Source organism: Cryptococcus neoformans, chromosome 9, assembly GCF_000149385.1.
Source record: "Cryptococcus neoformans var. neoformans B-3501A chromosome 9, whole genome shotgun sequence".
In the NCBI taxonomy this organism is placed as follows: domain Eukaryota; kingdom Fungi; phylum Basidiomycota; class Tremellomycetes; order Tremellales; family Cryptococcaceae; genus Cryptococcus; species Cryptococcus deneoformans.
The window spans coordinates 1,064,477-1,081,106 of NC_009185.1; the positions used below are offsets into that span (position 1 = coordinate 1,064,477).

At 51.4% G+C, this 16,630-nt stretch overlaps 5 protein-coding genes across 5 annotated transcripts; 1 reads left to right on the forward strand and 4 right to left on the reverse strand.

Annotated features, from left to right (window-relative positions):
- Window positions 1–58: 58 nt before the first annotated feature.
- Window positions 59–4,375, reverse strand: CNBI3550 (hypothetical protein; the record flags this gene model as incomplete). Its single annotated transcript, XM_768209.1, has 4 exons — window positions 59–213; window positions 310–1,716; window positions 1,799–3,859; window positions 3,952–4,375. The coding sequence occupies 4 exons, from the start codon at window positions 4,373–4,375 to the stop codon at window positions 59–61; spliced, it is 4,047 nt and encodes a 1,348-aa protein (XP_773302.1).
- A 2,485-nt stretch (window positions 4,376–6,860) lies between these two features.
- CNBI3560 (hypothetical protein) lies at window positions 6,861–8,622 on the reverse strand (the record flags this gene model as incomplete). Its single annotated transcript, XM_768210.1, has 5 exons — window positions 6,861–6,972; window positions 7,066–7,315; window positions 7,410–8,249; window positions 8,354–8,476; window positions 8,568–8,622. 5 exons carry the CDS (start codon window positions 8,620–8,622, stop codon window positions 6,861–6,863), a joined length of 1,380 nt encoding a protein of 459 aa, XP_773303.1.
- A 403-nt stretch (window positions 8,623–9,025) lies between these two features.
- CNBI3570 (hypothetical protein) lies at window positions 9,026–10,320 on the forward strand (the record flags this gene model as incomplete). The annotated part of the gene is made up of 5 exons (XM_768211.1): window positions 9,026–9,220; window positions 9,288–9,836; window positions 9,930–9,997; window positions 10,089–10,161; window positions 10,252–10,320. The coding sequence occupies 5 exons, from the start codon at window positions 9,026–9,028 to the stop codon at window positions 10,318–10,320; spliced, it is 954 nt and encodes a 317-aa protein (XP_773304.1).
- Window positions 10,321–10,650: 330 nt separating this feature from the next.
- Window positions 10,651–13,784, reverse strand: CNBI3580 (hypothetical protein; the record flags this gene model as incomplete). Its single annotated transcript, XM_768212.1, has 5 exons — window positions 10,651–11,301; window positions 11,399–12,169; window positions 12,227–12,601; window positions 12,642–12,782; window positions 12,828–13,784. The coding sequence occupies 5 exons, from the start codon at window positions 13,782–13,784 to the stop codon at window positions 10,651–10,653; spliced, it is 2,895 nt and encodes a 964-aa protein (XP_773305.1).
- A 927-nt stretch (window positions 13,785–14,711) lies between these two features.
- CNBI3590 (hypothetical protein) lies at window positions 14,712–16,461 on the reverse strand (the record flags this gene model as incomplete). The annotated part of the gene is made up of 8 exons (XM_768213.1): window positions 14,712–15,295; window positions 15,356–15,391; window positions 15,449–15,484; window positions 15,561–15,662; window positions 15,745–15,751; window positions 15,805–15,852; window positions 15,932–16,052; window positions 16,184–16,461. 8 exons carry the CDS (start codon window positions 16,459–16,461, stop codon window positions 14,712–14,714), a joined length of 1,212 nt encoding a protein of 403 aa, XP_773306.1.
- Between the last annotated feature and the right edge of the window lie 169 nt (window positions 16,462–16,630).

Genomic DNA, 16,630 nt, shown 5'->3' on the forward strand with positions numbered 1-16,630 from the left:
ACACATCCAGCACAACGTTAAGGCAAAGACAAAGCCATATTTACAACTGCATTTGCATTCACTTTCCTTTCGCCTCATTTAACCCCAAAGCCTCCTTGACATCAACAAATGCCGCCCCACTATTTGGTCTTTTCTGGGCCAGAGCATGAATCACGGCGTTAGTTTGGATGATGGCCGTCTCAAGCCTGGAGATTTGAGGAAGGCCTCGGCGTTCTGTTTGTGGAAGAAAAAGGGTGATCGGAACAACATTAGCACATGGAATCTTTTCGCTGTTCCGCACGCATCACGATACCATAATGAAAGACTCACGTCTCAGAAAGACTTCCAATCTCGTTGCTAAACGTTCCCTCCAATGCGCCCATCTCTCACTCGTGCTATATCCCTGTGGATTAACAATAGCTCCAAAAGCTTCTTTGGCATATATCACCCAATCATCTGCCTGAAGCTGGGGTTTGAGAACGGCTGGTGATGTTGATGTTGGGAGTGAAGTAGACGGGCGCTGAAGACGTTTTTGAATCTTTCGACCTATAGCGATCGTTCGCGCATCCGCATCCGCACCCTGCTCTTCCCTCTCCCCCTCTTCTCCATCCACTTCGATAGAATCGTGATCGGCAGCTGAGAACATTGCCGCATGCAAAAAATCGTATACCAGCAGGCTTCCTTCCAGCTCCAACTCCTCGCGCTCCATTCCATCTGTCTTATCTGCCTCGTATTTCACATTTCTTATATCGTTCCCCCGTGCTCTTTCTTTCCCCTTCCCCTTCCTTTTTCCCTTTCCCTTCATATCTTCCCGGCTCTGTGCACTGTCCTCATCCAGAAGTGCAAGTTCCCTCCATAAGGGCCATGGAACCCGCTCTTCAAACGGTTTGCGAATTAGATTCGACAAATATAGCAAAGCGGACGAGATGGTGGGGAAATCTTGCAGGGTTGGGTTGGGTTTGGCCATGGGGATGTTGTCAGAGGTAATGAGGTTCGAGATGTGGGTGTTACTGACAGATGAAGATGACGAAGACGAGGACGTGGATGCCCCGATCCAATTCCTCTCACCAATCGCCCGTCTCATCGTCCCCTCAGCTTTCGTATGACCATGATGATTGAGATAATCAAGGACAAAAGCGGTCGTCGTCTGGCGAAGGGGGTCGAGTGGGGCGGAGGGTGGGAGCTTCTGACTATTGCTTGAGGTGGGTCCGGGAGCCGTCGTCGACGTTGGGGTTGTAGCCGAAGAAATACGATGGATCGGCGTACCAATCCGACTAGTGTCGATGGACTCTTTCATCTCTGACTCCTTTCCACCCTCACATTTTTCCTCGAATCCCTCCGCTTGTTCTGCGTTCGTACCCGCAATATCCTGATCATCGACTAGATCAACGACACTACTCACTCTCTTCACCTCCACCCGTCCCACTTCCTTGCTCATTCTCTCTTTCACCTCTCTGACGTGTGCTTCAATATCGTATTTGAACGGGCCGCACAAGTTGACTGCCACACTCTCTCCTTGAGAACGAAGTCCTACCGCCGGATATAAAAGTGTGTCTGTCGATTTGGTGATCACTGGATGACGGTGTGAGGCAAACGGCGACGGCGAGAAGGAAGGGGGAGGAGGAGGGCAGCAAGATGGAAGGGAGGGGAATGTCTTTGAACCGACTAGTTTCCCGTTCTTGGTGAAAAACAACGTCGAGGTCGTTTGATCCAGCCCGAGTCCGACAATATCACCCTCTATCATTTCCATCAAGATCAGCCACATGGCCCTCAAACGACTACGAAACAAAAAGCGGAAAAAAGATGAAAGAAGACCTACCGCCCCAAGTCTCACTGAACCGCTCACCCATCCCCTGCCCAGCAAACAACCGCCCATCATCCCCATGCCATCCCCACGACCCTTTACTCCACCCTACGAGTCTGCGCATATTCCTCATCGGTACGCCCGCATGCCCTCCTGCACCGCCTGTATTCGGGATTGTATTCGCATTCAAGGTCCTGCTTCCACTTCCACTTCCACTTCCACTTGCGTTGACGTTTGCGTTGGTACTGTCTTTTTGTTCAGGAATGATGACGGGCGTTGGCAATCCAGCGATCCAGCCAACAGAGATGAACCCTTCCTCTCCCTTGGCTAACACTTCTGCTTCCCAGTAGAAGATACCTACCCCTCTTGGGACAGGGAGGGTGGTCATAAGACTGGTGGCATCACTATCCGTTCGAGTCGGGCGAGGGTGGGAGAAGGTTATACGTGGACGGATGATAGGGTATCTAGGGTCCGATGGAGCGATATTTGGGCGCGGAGGTATGTTCTCTGACTCCCTTGCAACCCTCCTCCCACTTCCAGCCTTGCTCTCGGTTCCGGTCTCGGTCTCGGTGTTCGCTGCAAGGGAAGCAGGCGACAAAGTGGGGGACGGTCGATGGATGTGCGAAGATAGCGTGAGATGAGCAGAAGAAGGAGGTTGGGGGAAACCTAAATCCAAAGGAAGAAGAGTATCAATCGGAAGAGACGAGTAGGAGAGGTATGGGGGTCTAAAATGCCTTGCTGGCCCAGTGCGTGGTCGCGATTGCGCTTGTGCTGATGATGAGGCACCAGAAGAGGAAGAAGAGAGCGCCGAACCGGTATTGCCGTTTAAGGAAGACGATGCAGAGGGTGACGAAGATGCAGATGTTCTAGACCTCTTCCTCGCAGGACTATCCTCACTTAGCCCTCCTTCAGCCCCTTCCCTGCGTCCATCCACATCCAAATCCGGACCTGCCGAACGTGCCCTCCTCCCTCTAGAAAGCCTCGAGCTCGAAGCGGAAGTAGAACTGACCAAGACAGGAGGTTCAACGCCAGCTTGAATGGGACCTAAGTTTGTTGGTGAAAGACCTGCAGCTCGAGACTCGGCGCGAGATGAAGAACGACTGATGTTGAGAGCGTATTCCAATGGCCGAGAGACTCCGTGCGCTTGCCCTTCCGCAATCGACCCGACGTTGGTGTTGGTGGTGGTGTTGCGGTTGGGGTCCGTGTTGAGATTGTCGTTGATGAGGTCCTGGACATGGGAATGGGAATGGGTATGCAATGCCTGCGACCAACGGTTCGAATTCAAAGAATCCAAAACATTCTGAGTAAGGGTACGTACGCTCGGTATCGATGAATTATTTGGGAGGTTGACCATATGGTCGAGGAAATCAAGATAGTCCCGCCGCCTATTGAACCCTCCTCTCTGTAAGTCCGCTCCTTGGCCTGTTGGTCCATCTGCTTGTGCTGAACCAAGGCCCGGCCGTCGGAGGGGGAATGATCTCTCATTTCTTGCCCCAGCGCCGCCAGCGCCAACCCCAGCCCCGGACCCACTTGCATGATCACCATCTAAAACTTCCCGCATCCACTCAACTTCGTCCCACAATTCCCTCCCATCCCCTCCATCTTCATACACCCGGTTGCTATCGTCCTCGTCGTCTGTCAAGGAATGGAGCGAATCGCCGTCTGAGTCGAACAACCTCGGAGGAGACGGAAGAAAGGAGACTATAACATCGTTGTCATCCCCTTCGCCTGCTGCTGTCATATTACCACCGCTGTTGCCGTCGCGGTTGATATTGGTGTTGTTGGTGTTGCGTAAGGGAAGGGGATAAATCGGACCAAAATGATTTCTCTGCTGCTCCTGTCCTTGGGCCATAGGCGTAGACCCCAAAGCATACCGGTTACTTCCATCAGTGATGATAGGTGGACCCCTACGGGCTGCTGACGGCCGATTAAATGGCAGTGGGGGGTATGCACTTTGGTCATGGCTCTGAGTTTGTGCTCCAGTTTGACTTCGGTTTTGATTTTGATTTGGGCTCTGGTTCTGAGCCGTCGCCGATACAGAGGTGGAGTCGGAAGAATCAATCATCCGTGAGAGCACTGTGTTGAGGAACAGATAACAGTCAGTTTTCCTTTCTTTTGGGAGAATGGGAGTTGCGGACTGAGGATTGTTCTGTGTTGATCTGACTTACAACCTGAGACACTGGGCCGATCATCATTCTCTCTCATAATCATTCCCACATTTCTCCCATTCCCGTCTCTAATAGGATGATTGAAATCATAATGACGAACATGCGGCAATCCGTTAATGCCGATACGCGACGTCGATCTCGATGCTGGCGCTTGGCTTGATCCTGGCGCTGATGCCCATGCCGGGGAGGAAGTAGCAGGTGCCGGAGACGAAGCCTGGACATTCCTTAGCATCTCCCGAAGGGTGAATGGGGCAGAAGGATTATTTGTTTGTGAATTCGTGTCCGCGAGTGCGTCTGAGTGTGCGCTTGAGCTGCTGGTGGCGCTAATATTGGCGTTGATGCTTGTGTTGCCATCGACCCTACCACTCGCATTGCCCATACCACCATCCATATCTCGCTGGTTTCCGTTGCCGCTGCTTTCCATTATTCTGTCGCGCCAAGGATGTATATTCTCCCTCCAGGGATGTACCCTCTCTCTCCCTGACAAACTTTCTCCAGAATATCTTTCCTCCGTGTCTCTCTCTACAGAGGACGCTCCCGTTGTATTCGTATCCGTATTCGTAAGGGCGGACGGATCCGTGTTTGTGTTTATATTTGTGTTTGCGTTTGTATTTGTATTCCGTCTGACAACAGCAGCGTAAGATGCGGATCTAGATTCTACAGGCGAGAACGTAGGTCTGAGAGGCGGGAATGGATCGATCGGTGGATTTTCTGGCGGGGGCATGCGAGTAATCGCTGTGGGTGCTGTTGGCTGTATTATGTGAGAGGAGAAGCGGTCTGTCGTCGCAGTCGTTGTTGCAGAGGCAAGAAGAGGATCAGAACGAACAGAAGGGTCAAGAGGTATTTGTTATGTGGATATTGCACAAAAGAACATCCAGGCGGAGGCGGGGCAGATTTGTCCCACGCTCGTCTCCCCTCGGAAGCAATTACGATACCACGTGGCTCGCTTACGTCATGTGATTTAGCATGAAATCGACTACTGACTGCTCTTCTGTTCGTCGGTCTTCAGGCTTGTACATCTGTTAACCATACCCTTTTTCTTTCCTCGCCAGTGCATTACGCCCCGTTCAGACAATTCTCGTGGTAAGACCTACATCGATTATGGCAACTCGCAACTTCACTCCTTCAAAATTCACCGCGACATTGGCCAGAGATTGCTAGTCCCGTCTCAATCCTCTTTTCATCGCGCTTTATCCGTCATCTAAACGAAAGCAGCCGATAAATCCGCTCGCATTCTCTTCGGAGATCCAGATGAAGACACAGTCGAGGTCGTTCAGTTCCGCTCTCAAAATGAGGAGAATCGAAATCTTTTAAAAGTATGCCCTGTTGGGCGCTGCACAAATCATCTCTAGCGACAGAGAGGATGCACATGCACATAGTGCTTGATAAACTGAATCATTATTCTACGCTAGGCTGCCATATTTGACCTATATCAGATTATTCGGTTAAGGACATTGCCCCCCAAAAGACTACCATCTTCATCGATGTCTGGGTAGGTTTCTTTTGACATCAGATATCATCGTAAAAGCTCTGATTGCTTGGCCCCGCCTCTGTGCAACATCTGTCCATGTACAGAAGCTCAGTCTCTCGGCTCTATATCTCGCGAAGTGATCAGTTGGTTACAACGATCCCATTCACGCTGGCACAGAATGAACAAGGCAGGATTGTCTTTGGTTCCCATCACCTCAGCGAACTGTGAATGGAAATCCCAGGGAGTTGCATGTAGTCGCACCCAAATATCCCTAGTGTGTGCTGTCCACTACCGCAAACAGATTCGACCCAAGGGAATAGCGCTTCGACTTTGCTCGACGTCAACTCAGCTCAAGCGGGATTCAGACCCCGGTGATCAGGCGCTATTCTCTCCAGCCGGAAGATGAAGAGGCCAATCGTAGTGTTTTGCAAGAGGAGAAGAGGGTTGAACAGGACATTGTCAAGTTCAGGGAGGGCGGTTACCGAGCCGCTGTGTCCACAGCCATCCTCAATGCTGGGGTAGATTTGCCTTTGGTTGAGGTCGTTCTCCACCTCGACGCACCATCAACCCCTACAGTCTATGGATGACTACCTCGTGCACTACCATCCGAAGCTCCGACTCTTAAGTGGGTGGGTTTGAGAAAATGGAGAAAAGGATTGGTGTGGAGTTGGTAAAGGTAAGGGCTAGGACGCTGGTCCTGTAGAGGAAGAGGAGTTAGCAGCGAGGAGAGCGGAGGTTGGATCATTTTTTGACTCTTCACGTTCTGGGTGAGTCTTTTTTTGGCATCAGGCATCATACTAGCTCTGCTTGAGCCGTAGCGCACAGGGAGCTTACAACTGCAATTTATAGTTGTGTTTATTGTGCAACCAGCGATTGCCACTATATCTGGTACGATGCCGTTTCCATGGGAAGAATGTTTCGGTCTGTCTGGCGGTTGCTAGGAAAACCGAAGGAGGGACAAAGTGATGTAAGAAACGAGCGTAGTGCCGGTGTTTTTGGTAATCTCCCACTTGTTTTATAGCTATGCATAATGGTAATTCACCATTGACCATTGTTGTTTCAATCTTGTAGTCCCCCTTTTTCACTCTTTTTCCCATGTCATGCATGTACGACACGTACCAAACTATCCTCCCCTCCCCAACTTTAGCTTCAACGCCAAAACACTAGACCGCCAAGAGCAAAGCGAAAGCGAAAGCAAAAGGGAAAGAATCCAAACCAAAAAAAAATAACGGAAAAGGAAAAAAAAAGGAAAAAGAAACAAAGCGTCGATAAAACGATTAAAGATTGCTGGAGGAGGTATTTAAAATAATAAAAAAGTCCACAGATACAATACAATATGGTATATTGATCGCGGTATCGATCTCCGGTTTCATCTCCAAGTTTTCATCTCGGCTTTCTTTTTTGTACCCCCCATTTCGCCAGTCTTGCTTGTTTTCTTTCAAGTGATGGTGATGATATCCCCCTTTTCATCCTTGAGGACCACTACATCACACGCGATCGGTTCGCCTGTATCCATATAAGTGAGGATGGTCTGGTCGAGGGGATCGATCCTGTTTTTTTTTTTTTTTTTTTTTTTGAGGGGAATGGCCATGTCAGCGGGGGTTGGAAGAAAAGACCGAAAGATGAGAAGAATGAACACCCACTTTACACCCATCTTTTCAATCCACGCCCTTCCCAGAATCACATCAAACTTGTTCTCCTCCGTCACATACGCCTTGTGGGCCGATGTCCTTGACCCGATGGTCAACGTGATCGGCCCGGGAAGGGGCAAGATACCGGCGTAGGCGAAACCGCCGTTGGCGGCTCCGAATTTTTTGGGGAGGAAGCCGTGTTTGATGGCGAATTGGCGGGAGAGGTAGATCTGGCGATGGCCGGATTTGAGGAGCATTCGCACTGAGTTATGTTGGTTTTCTGTCAGCAAATTTTCCCCAAGAGGCCGAAGAGGGAGGTTGCTTGGCGGGGAACAGGAAAAAAGAAAGGAGCTTACCGTTAGGCACATCGCCAACTTTTCCTATCACAGTCCTCACCCCGTTATTCCCATGAAACTCGTGCCATTCTCTCCTTTTCACATCTCCCAGAGGTTCCGCATCGGGATCACCGTACTTTGATTTTCGGGAGACTGTCGAATAGACGCTTCGAGCTCTGGATTTCGGTCTGTCTGCGGCACCGCCTGCGACGTAGGCTGAGGCAGGGTAGCTCTGCCCGGGGGCGGAGGCGGAGGAAGCACCGTCGCGATCGGCGGGGTTGGCGGGAAGGTCGGAAGTGTAAGGAGGAACGGGAGAAGCGAGGTGGTATTCACCTTCCAATTTCTTCTTGGGCGCTGGTGCGAGGAAGGCGGTACCCTCTGAAAGCGTTTCGTCCTCGAGTCCGTGCCGCACAAAACCGGTATCGGAACCAGTACCGGCACTAAGGTTCTGAGCGTTGGCGCGGGTGTTGCTGTCCAACACCGACTTGGCTCGCGCCTTTTCCGCTTGGGACTTGCTCTTTGCCTTGGTCTTGGCCTTGGGGGTAGTGGCAGCCGCAGCGGGGGTGGTGCTGGTAGCGGCGGTGGTCTTGGCGGTGGGAGAGGTGGCGTACGCAGGGGGGAGGACGTCCCCATCGTTGCTTTCATTCTGGCTCAAAGTCTGGTTCGTCCCGTTCATCCCGGTCGACTTGGTCGCCCGCGCCTGAGACGGCGCTTTACCCAGCGCTTTCCCCCGAGTCTGGCTCTGGCTCTGGATGTATGAATGACCGCTGGCATCACCACCAGACGGGTGGGTGAGATGGAGGGTGACTGATGGTGTCGAGGAGGGCGGGTACCGCGAAAGGAGAATGTGGAGATCTTCATCTGTTTATATTGAATCACATCGAGTCAGCTATGCCCTTTTCCAAGCGAACACGACCAGGGAAGAGAATCGGATGGCGGGACAGCGGGAAAGGCTCGATACGTACCGTCGTCCAAACTCCATCTCGATCCCTTGTACTCGTAAACCAATCCCGTCTTGGACTTGTCCTCTTCCTTTAGACCCGCTTTGGTATATATCCGATCGAAAAGTTTTTGGTGGGGTTCGTCCTCTATTCATGTGTATAGTCGATGCAATGGAGGTGAAGAAAAGGTCAGCTTGCACTCGAGTATGCTGCTGCGAGGAGTCAGGGCAGGACATACCTTTGTGTATGAGGGCAAACGTCTTTGAAGGGGTATGCACGTTGTAGATGAACATTCCGGCTGAGGCGCGAGGTCACGATAGCTGAAGCAGAGAAGTCGGGAGTATCGCAGAGAAGTGGATGTATCGCAGCGATGGGCCGGGTTGGGAGCGAATAGTCAAGTTGCGAGGATTATTGGGCAGGTAGCTGAAAACGAGTGCCGCTTTGGGACAAGTGGGTGTAATCAAACGACGTCATATCCCGCAGACCAAGTACGTAATAATTGGTGGGCAAGGCGCGCGCTGTCCGAAAGGGGGAATCGGCGCCAGGCGCGCGTGACCCGTAATAAGGTGCGCGGTGTGATGTCCGGGTATCGCCGCGCGGACCGGTGGAGGGCGGGGCCCCACGGTGAGACGGCGCAACGTGACCGCTAGATCAGGCTCGCACCGTTCTTCTCTTCTCCATCTCCAGCGCTGCACAATGCCATTCCTCCGCCCAGCCCTCCGCGCCCGCCCTCTCGCCGCCCTCCCCAGAGCCGCCCCCCCCGCTGCCCTCCACACCGCCCGCCCGCGCCTCCACCCCGCCGGCAGCAAGCCCCCTGCCCCCGGCGGCGGGGAGCGCGCCCCCCTTTCCCCGGAGGACGACCCGAAGCAAGGCGGGAAAGGGTTCCTTGGTGTGAGTCTCTCATCCGTATCCGTCAAAAGGCAGACAGCCCTGACGTCACTCCCCCCACCCCGCACAGGCCCTCTTCTACGGATCCAAAGAAGCCAAGGCTGAAGGCCTCATCGACCCCGACCCCAGCAAACAGGCGCACTCCACCATCATCGGCCGGGGCAAGTACGTGCACGAAAAGATCACCCACGCCGTCGTCCCCGCCCACCGGGCCCAGTACCTCGCGTCCGCCGAAAAGTACTTTACCTCCATGGTGCAGAGGAATGGCGAGCTCGGCGGCGTCAAGCTGATGGGCAGCTGGGAGAGTATCGTAGGCGATGTCGGCAGTTTTACCCATCTGTTGGAGTATGAAGGCTACAAGGGATTCGACGCCACCCGCCGAGCTATCGCCGCAGACAAGGAGATGTCGTCCCTCCAATCTGACATGCTCCCACACCTGATCTCGCGCCAAAGTCAACTCCTTTCCGAATTCTCCTTTTGGCCCTCGTCCCCGCCTCATGATTCTGGGTACCCTGATGGAGGGATTTTCGAGATGAGGAGTTATTTGTTACAGCCAGGCAAGCTGTTGGAGTGGGAGTACGCTTGGCGGAAAGGGCTGGAGGCGAGAAAGAGGTTTGTTGTGAGTGTTTCTTTTCTTTTCTTTTTTCCCTGCTTCCTCTGTGTACTTGGAAAACAATAATCTCCCAACTTGCACTCATCTCCACCATCGTAGCAACCGGTAGGAGCATTCTTCTCCCAAGCGGGGCAATTACACGAAGTACATCATATTTGGCAATACCCGTGAGCCCTTTAGTCCTTCCCTCCCATTGCGCCTTCTCACCCGATAAAACAATCCCTGCTGCGCAAACCCTAACACTGGTGAAAAAAATAGGGATATGGAAACACGTAAACGTACAAGAGACCAAGCTTGGTCTGTAGGCAGTTGGGCCGATACCGTCCGTGACGTAAGTCTTTCATTTTCTCATCTTTCCCACTTTTTCCTCCCTACCCGAATGACAACCAAATAACCAACCAACCCCGCAAAAAAAATACAGACCGTCAAACTTGCCTATGGTATGAAATCTACCATCATGGTCCCTTGTTCCTGGAGTCCTATCCGATAGGACTGAATGGTTGAATGAAGAGGGATGGAGGGAGGAAAGTAAATGCCTGCATCCATAAACCCGGAATTCGAAATGGAGGTTGAAGATTAAAGATGAAGATGAAGCAGTTAAACATGCACGTCATATATATATATACATGTATCCTTTTTCGACGACCGACTTGATGTTAAAAATTGACTTGGCTTGACGTGACATGAATAACAACTGATAACTATGCATAAATGCGTCTTCTTTTGATCCAACTATCTTCATCCATAACCCCTCCTATACCTATACCCAAACCCGAATCTACATCGCAATCGCCCCGCGCCGCGCCGCCGCGGAAGACTACTAATAAGGCAATCCGCCCCCACCCCCTGCTCCAGGCTCGTCCAAATCCTGATAGCTCACCCTCCCTCTCCTAGCTCGTGGATCTTCTCCTCCAGGCGGAGGAGGCGGCAGCGGCGCCAGATTCGCTGGACTGGGTGCGTATCCTCCCATCCTACCTGCCAACTGTCCTCCCCCTCTTGACGGAGTTGACATCGCTCCTCCTCCTCCTCCCACCCCGCCAGCACCGACACCGGCACCGGAACCAGCCGCCATCGGGCTCGCGTTTACGCCGCCGCCCGTCCCTCCACCCATTCCTGTGCCGATGCCCATCCCCATCTGACCCATCATCATCGCCTGCTGCATCTGAAGCATCATCATCATTTGCTGCTGCATCAGATTAAACTGTCCGTGCCCCTGGCCGCTCGGTGTACCGTGTCCGCCGCCGGGGTTCATACCCATACCCATACTCATGGGCATACCGTTCATCTGCGCGTGGTTAAACGCCGCGCCGGCGACAGAAGGATCAAATGGATTGAGGGGGAGAGATGAAGGGTGAGAAGGGTTGAGTGGGTTCGATGATGATGCAGGAAGCTTGTCGTCGATCGCAGCGAGGGTGGAGACGGAAGGCTGGATGTGTTGCGGGTCAAGCACAAAGTTGTTGAGATACAGCACCTGTTTTTTTTTTTCAGCCAATCCGTTAGTTACCCCTTCAACACGAGCGCTTTCACGCAGAGAAACAAGATGCCAGAAAAGTGTTACAACAACTTACATCATCGATCCGTCCCTGTGTCACATCCGTGTGCTTCGTCGTAATGTGCTTGATCACAAACTCGGGCGCCCTGAACAGCTTGTTACACTCCTTGCACCTATACTTGCTCTGCTCCTCCTGCTTAATCAACGGCGCACACAGCTTCTTCAACTCCTCTTCCGGATCACGACCTCCATAATCGCCTAGACGTAAACCACCTTCCTCTTCTGGAAGGTTAAGAGCAGCAGACGGGATGAGAAGGGGTGCGATTCGAAGATCATGAGATTCGATCCATTTTTCCTCGGCTGTCTTTTGCGGGAAAGTGTTTTTCCGCGATTTGCGCTCCCTTTCACGGTCGGATCGGTCGTTGGCGGCGGCGTTGGAGGGATGAGCGGCGGGGAGAGTCTTGCTCTGATCTTGACCATCTTCACGCATCTCGCGATCGTCATCGTTCACTTCCTTTCCCACTTCCTCTCCCTCGGCCTCCTTTTCCTCCTCCTCCTTCTCGACCTCCACCTCGGCCTTGAGCTCGGTACCACCGTCCGCGCCGTCAACAACTTCAGACTTTACGACGTCCTCCACCTCTGCTCGGGCATGTTCCTCCGTATCATGCTCACGTTCATGCTCATGCTCGTGCTCGTGCTCAGCGGTGGACGACGAAGGGTGGGCTCGGACGTGGGCAATGCATTTACGTTGGAGCTCTTCCATAAACGCACATGGGGCGATGCAGTAGTAACATGTGGAGAGACCGTGTCGGAGGTAGGCGATCCATTGATCGAGAGTGATTTTGGCCTGCACAAGAGCTGGTTTTAGGTATACCCATTAGAGAAAAAATAGGTATCAACTCACCTTTTGAACTTTTTGTTCCTCGTCCAAGTCTTCCCCTGTTAACCCTCGTTCTTCGACCATTTTCATAATGATCTCTTCCACTACATCACTCCCCTTTTCACTGAGACCCAGAGACTTGGCCACTTTAGGCTTTTCTTCAGCCGCCTCGTCCTCCACCTTGACATCGCCTTCCGGCTTCGTCTTTTCACCTTCACCCTCAACAACCGACTCTTCATCATCGCCCAATAATTCTTCTTCCAGCTTGAGGGCAAGGGATTTGGCTCTTGTGCCGTCAAGTAAAAGTCGATCAAGATTACTGACACTGAGCGGAGCAATACGGACGCGGCCGATGGTGGGTGTGGTATTAATCGTGAGGTGGAATGTGAATCCTTCAATCTAAAAGCGTCAGCTCGGCAAACAGTATATAGAAACACACCTTTGTAGAATCAAGCTGCTCAATTACTTTGGAAACGTCCGTATCTTCGGCATATTGTGCCCAGGCTACTCGATGAAAACTTCGCTTCTGAGATGGGTCACTGATCGCGAGCCACTGGAATCCAGGCACTCTGGAAAAAAGCTACGAAGAGTGAGTGAGTGATAGTCACATGGAGACAAAACTCACATCTTCAAGGGCTTTGCGACTGCAATTAGGTGGAACAGTCTTGACAAAGACTTGCTTCGTCCTTGGTGCAATCTCTACTCTCACAGCGCCATCTTCTCCCCATTCTCCCTTATCACCCAGTGCTCTGTTCAAACCTTCTGGCTCGTCTTCGTCGAGCTTTACACCGGGGACATCCTCGATCTGATCGTATGATACGTGGTCGTGGGCACCCGACCGAAGTTCAGAAATGTATTGCGCGACTTGAGGGATACGACCTTGACGGTTAAGTCTGCGTCGGAGTGCAACGTATTCGGGAAAGTGAAGATATTTTTCTTTGAACCAGGCGGAATCGCGATGTGTAAGGAAAAGAGCATAAAGCTGGCGAGATGTAAACTCCTTTCGATACCTCTCATACCGCTTCGCCATGCCAACTTTTTCTTTTGCCTCTTGTTCCGTCGCTTGCCCACTCTCAATCATCTCTTTGTGCTTTCTTGTCTCCTCCTCATCCACCCTGGCCGTCTGCGGGTGACTTGTCCTGAACCACTCGGCAAAAGTCCTAAACGGGAGAAGCGTTTCGATTGACGCAGGGTCAGGAATGTTGAATCGCGGTGGAGGAGGCGAAGGAGAGTTGAGTCGGGGACGGTGAGAAGGCCCGAGAGGCGACGGTGACCGTCGGCGTTTTGGTCGGTCAAAGTCGTCTTCCCAGTGACCGCGGCTTTCCCTTCGGGGCGGGTACTCATCCCATTCCCGCCTTCGCTCCCTATCCTCAGGCTCCGGATCTAGTTCTCGTCGAGGTAGCTCTCGTTCTTTCCCTCTTCCCCTCTCCCATTCAACGCGTGAAGGTGAAAGCGCCATGGCTAGAGTCGGAGAAGTGGTGCTGGGAAGAGGCGCAATGTCGGAATGGCGGTGAGGGATAGGTGCAAAGCCACCGCGGGTAAAACCTGGCTTAGGTGATGTTTGTTCGGCGGGTTCAGACATGGCGACTGGATTGGAGCAAACGGATATGCTTGATGAGCGCTCGTTCGGACATGTTAAGAGTCAAAAAAGTACCTTTGTTTATAGAATGTACACCGGCAACGATGTATGGGTTGTGGAGAGAGTGCTTATACTCAAAAGACAAATACGCGAACGAGCCAGTACTCGGATATTCGGCATTTCATTGTGTGGCGCGTAGTCGTCTCACTCAACCTACCTCTGCTCCCGATTGCTCTTCGTCGTATTTTACCCGCATGCAAGCCCCGTAGATGCTTATACTTCTTTATTATGCACAAGACTGAGTGTATTCTATCCATTCACCGCATGCTATCTGACTCTAACATTAAGCAGCTGTTATAAGGAACCTCTGCAAGTGGAAATCGACTCCGAAATGGTACAATCAAAAGAAAGCCGCGCGCGCGGAAATACAGTGGGAGACTTGTGAACTTTGACTATGCTCATTCCCTTTTTCTAATAGTGGCAAGTTGATTGTGAGCTATTCTCCAGCACTCCATGGGTATGCTGGTAGTGATGGGTTGCTTGTTATGACGTTCTTAAACTTCTATTAGGTTTTTCGAGAGAATGGTTAAATGCTTTATTTATTAGTATTAGTATTTCCCTTGCTTCTATCTTGGGCTGTAGACAAAAATATAACATCAATTATATGATCCTAACTAAAAAGTGGTAAAGGTTTTATAGAACTGCAATAAATTCTTAAAAAAGTCTGCGGCTTCAAATAATGTCCGTATAACGTCCATATGCTCCAAGTATGATGTACAACAAGACCGCTACTCGTACACCCCCTAAACCGTATTTGACACCGAAAAGCTAGCGACCATAGATCGGCATTATATCCATTCTCCTCTCTAACGACCTATTCCAACCGCCCCGAGCATCCCGGCAAATTATGGGTGGAGTTCCTCGCTCTTATCAAATAAAGAACGAAAATGCGAACATTCCAGCTATGCAAACACTCGCGATCCCCATCCCCTCGATAGCCTTTGGATATCCGTTGGATTGGGCATTGTTGAGGGCTGTTGTTGTCGCAGCATTAGATGAAGATGAAGACGTGGACGAAAAGGACGGGACAGAAGATGAGGAGGCGGAAGTGATGATAGTGGTGGTGGTCGCTACAGTGCTCAAGTTTGAAAGGGTGGAGGTGGCAGATGCGAAGACGGTGGTGTTTGAAGGTGAGGTGTAGGACGTGTACGATGTAGTGGAATCTATTGCTGAAATTGAGCTCGGGCTGTTCGTCTCTTCTGCACTACTGGAGCTCCGCGTCGTTGTCGCTGCTGACACAACAGCGCCTTGGCCAATGTTGGCGTTACCCCCACCAACTGACGAATAAACCTGACACTCGGAAGTTGCCCCAGCCGGATGAGGCGCCGGGGTCGTAGGGTCGCCTTGACGGAAAGTGGAACCAGAGTAGACACCTGGTGCTTCTTCAGTGGGTTCACCGAGACAAGAGTCGAAGCCGGGGGACATGTCGCCTGGGATTGTGAAGCTGCAGCTTACTATAGCATGAAATGGGTGAGATCTCAATGAAGGGTAAAAGAGGAGAAAAGAGAACTCACAAACGTCGTAGATGTGTTGGCAATAAGCGGCAGCGTCTGGGGTAAACAGGGATCAGCGTCGAAAGCCAGGTGCCGTCACGGGGGAAAGCTTACTGTCTCCGTCCCGACATGCTCGTATGCAGAATTCATCTTCGAACAGAGCAGTAAGTCAGCACTAGAAGCTAAGGTGGGAAGATGGCACAATGGACTGGGGAAGAAAACATACCTGCAGACATGAAGCTAGTCCACTCGTGAGTTTGCTCATAAGATCCCGTGAAAGCATTGGTGAATACTAAACCACCTTGCGGGTTACCGAGGCCGGTCCAAGCTGTTGGCGATTAAGTCAGTAAGCTGCCGTATCAACTGTGGACGAATGGGTAGGTGGGGCTAGTAGAATTATGTAGACATACAGTGCGGCTACGGAGCAAGTTATCAGCCAGCTATCCCCTAAAATGAACGAATAGACTTACGTCGAGTTCACCACCGTCATCTCCTGCAGGAATCAAAAGTTTGGTAAGCTTAGGGGTTACAAGGTACCATTAGCATGCATCCATCATAAATATAACCTCCCTTTGTTGGATTCTAGAGCCCACTTACATCTCCGACGCCAGTGACTTGGACGTACGAGACCTTTTCGCTTAGGACTTTAACAAAATGGGCGCCTGTAATTGAACCGGGAGGAATGAGACGTGTGCCATAACCGTCCTTCAAGCAATAGCTATAAAGGTGCGATATTTTTAGCGTGACTTCAATTTATCAGTCCCCACAATGGTCACGCGACTGCACTCCATGCAGTTCCCGGTCCATCGCTCTTCCCCTTCACAGCGGTAATGGGAGAACATAACCCACCTAACGACTATCTGTTCCACATTCCCAATTTTACTAGTTCCATCTCCTTCATTACTTGTTGTCTCCGGGGGTCCCCAGAGACAGAAATCGTCTACTCCATTGACGTACACATTCTGACATTTTGAATCTTGGGAGGATGATGTCCCGCAGGCATTGGTGCCATATTGGCCTTGTTCAGTTGTTTCTGGCAGCGAGTAAGGTGAATAGGTTGCAGTGTATTGAGAGAGGGCGGGAGCGATAAGAAAAAGAAGTGGGACGAGATGGTGGAGACTAGACATGATCGTCGAATGATGACATGCAAGATAATGGGGAAGATAGATATAATTTGATTGAGAAAATGAAGCGGGTGTGGGGAAAAGATAACTATGGGATAGTAAACGAAGTAATTGATTATAAGTACATTATACAGCTGTGTCTACGATCATTTGGCAGACCGAGAGTTGAAGA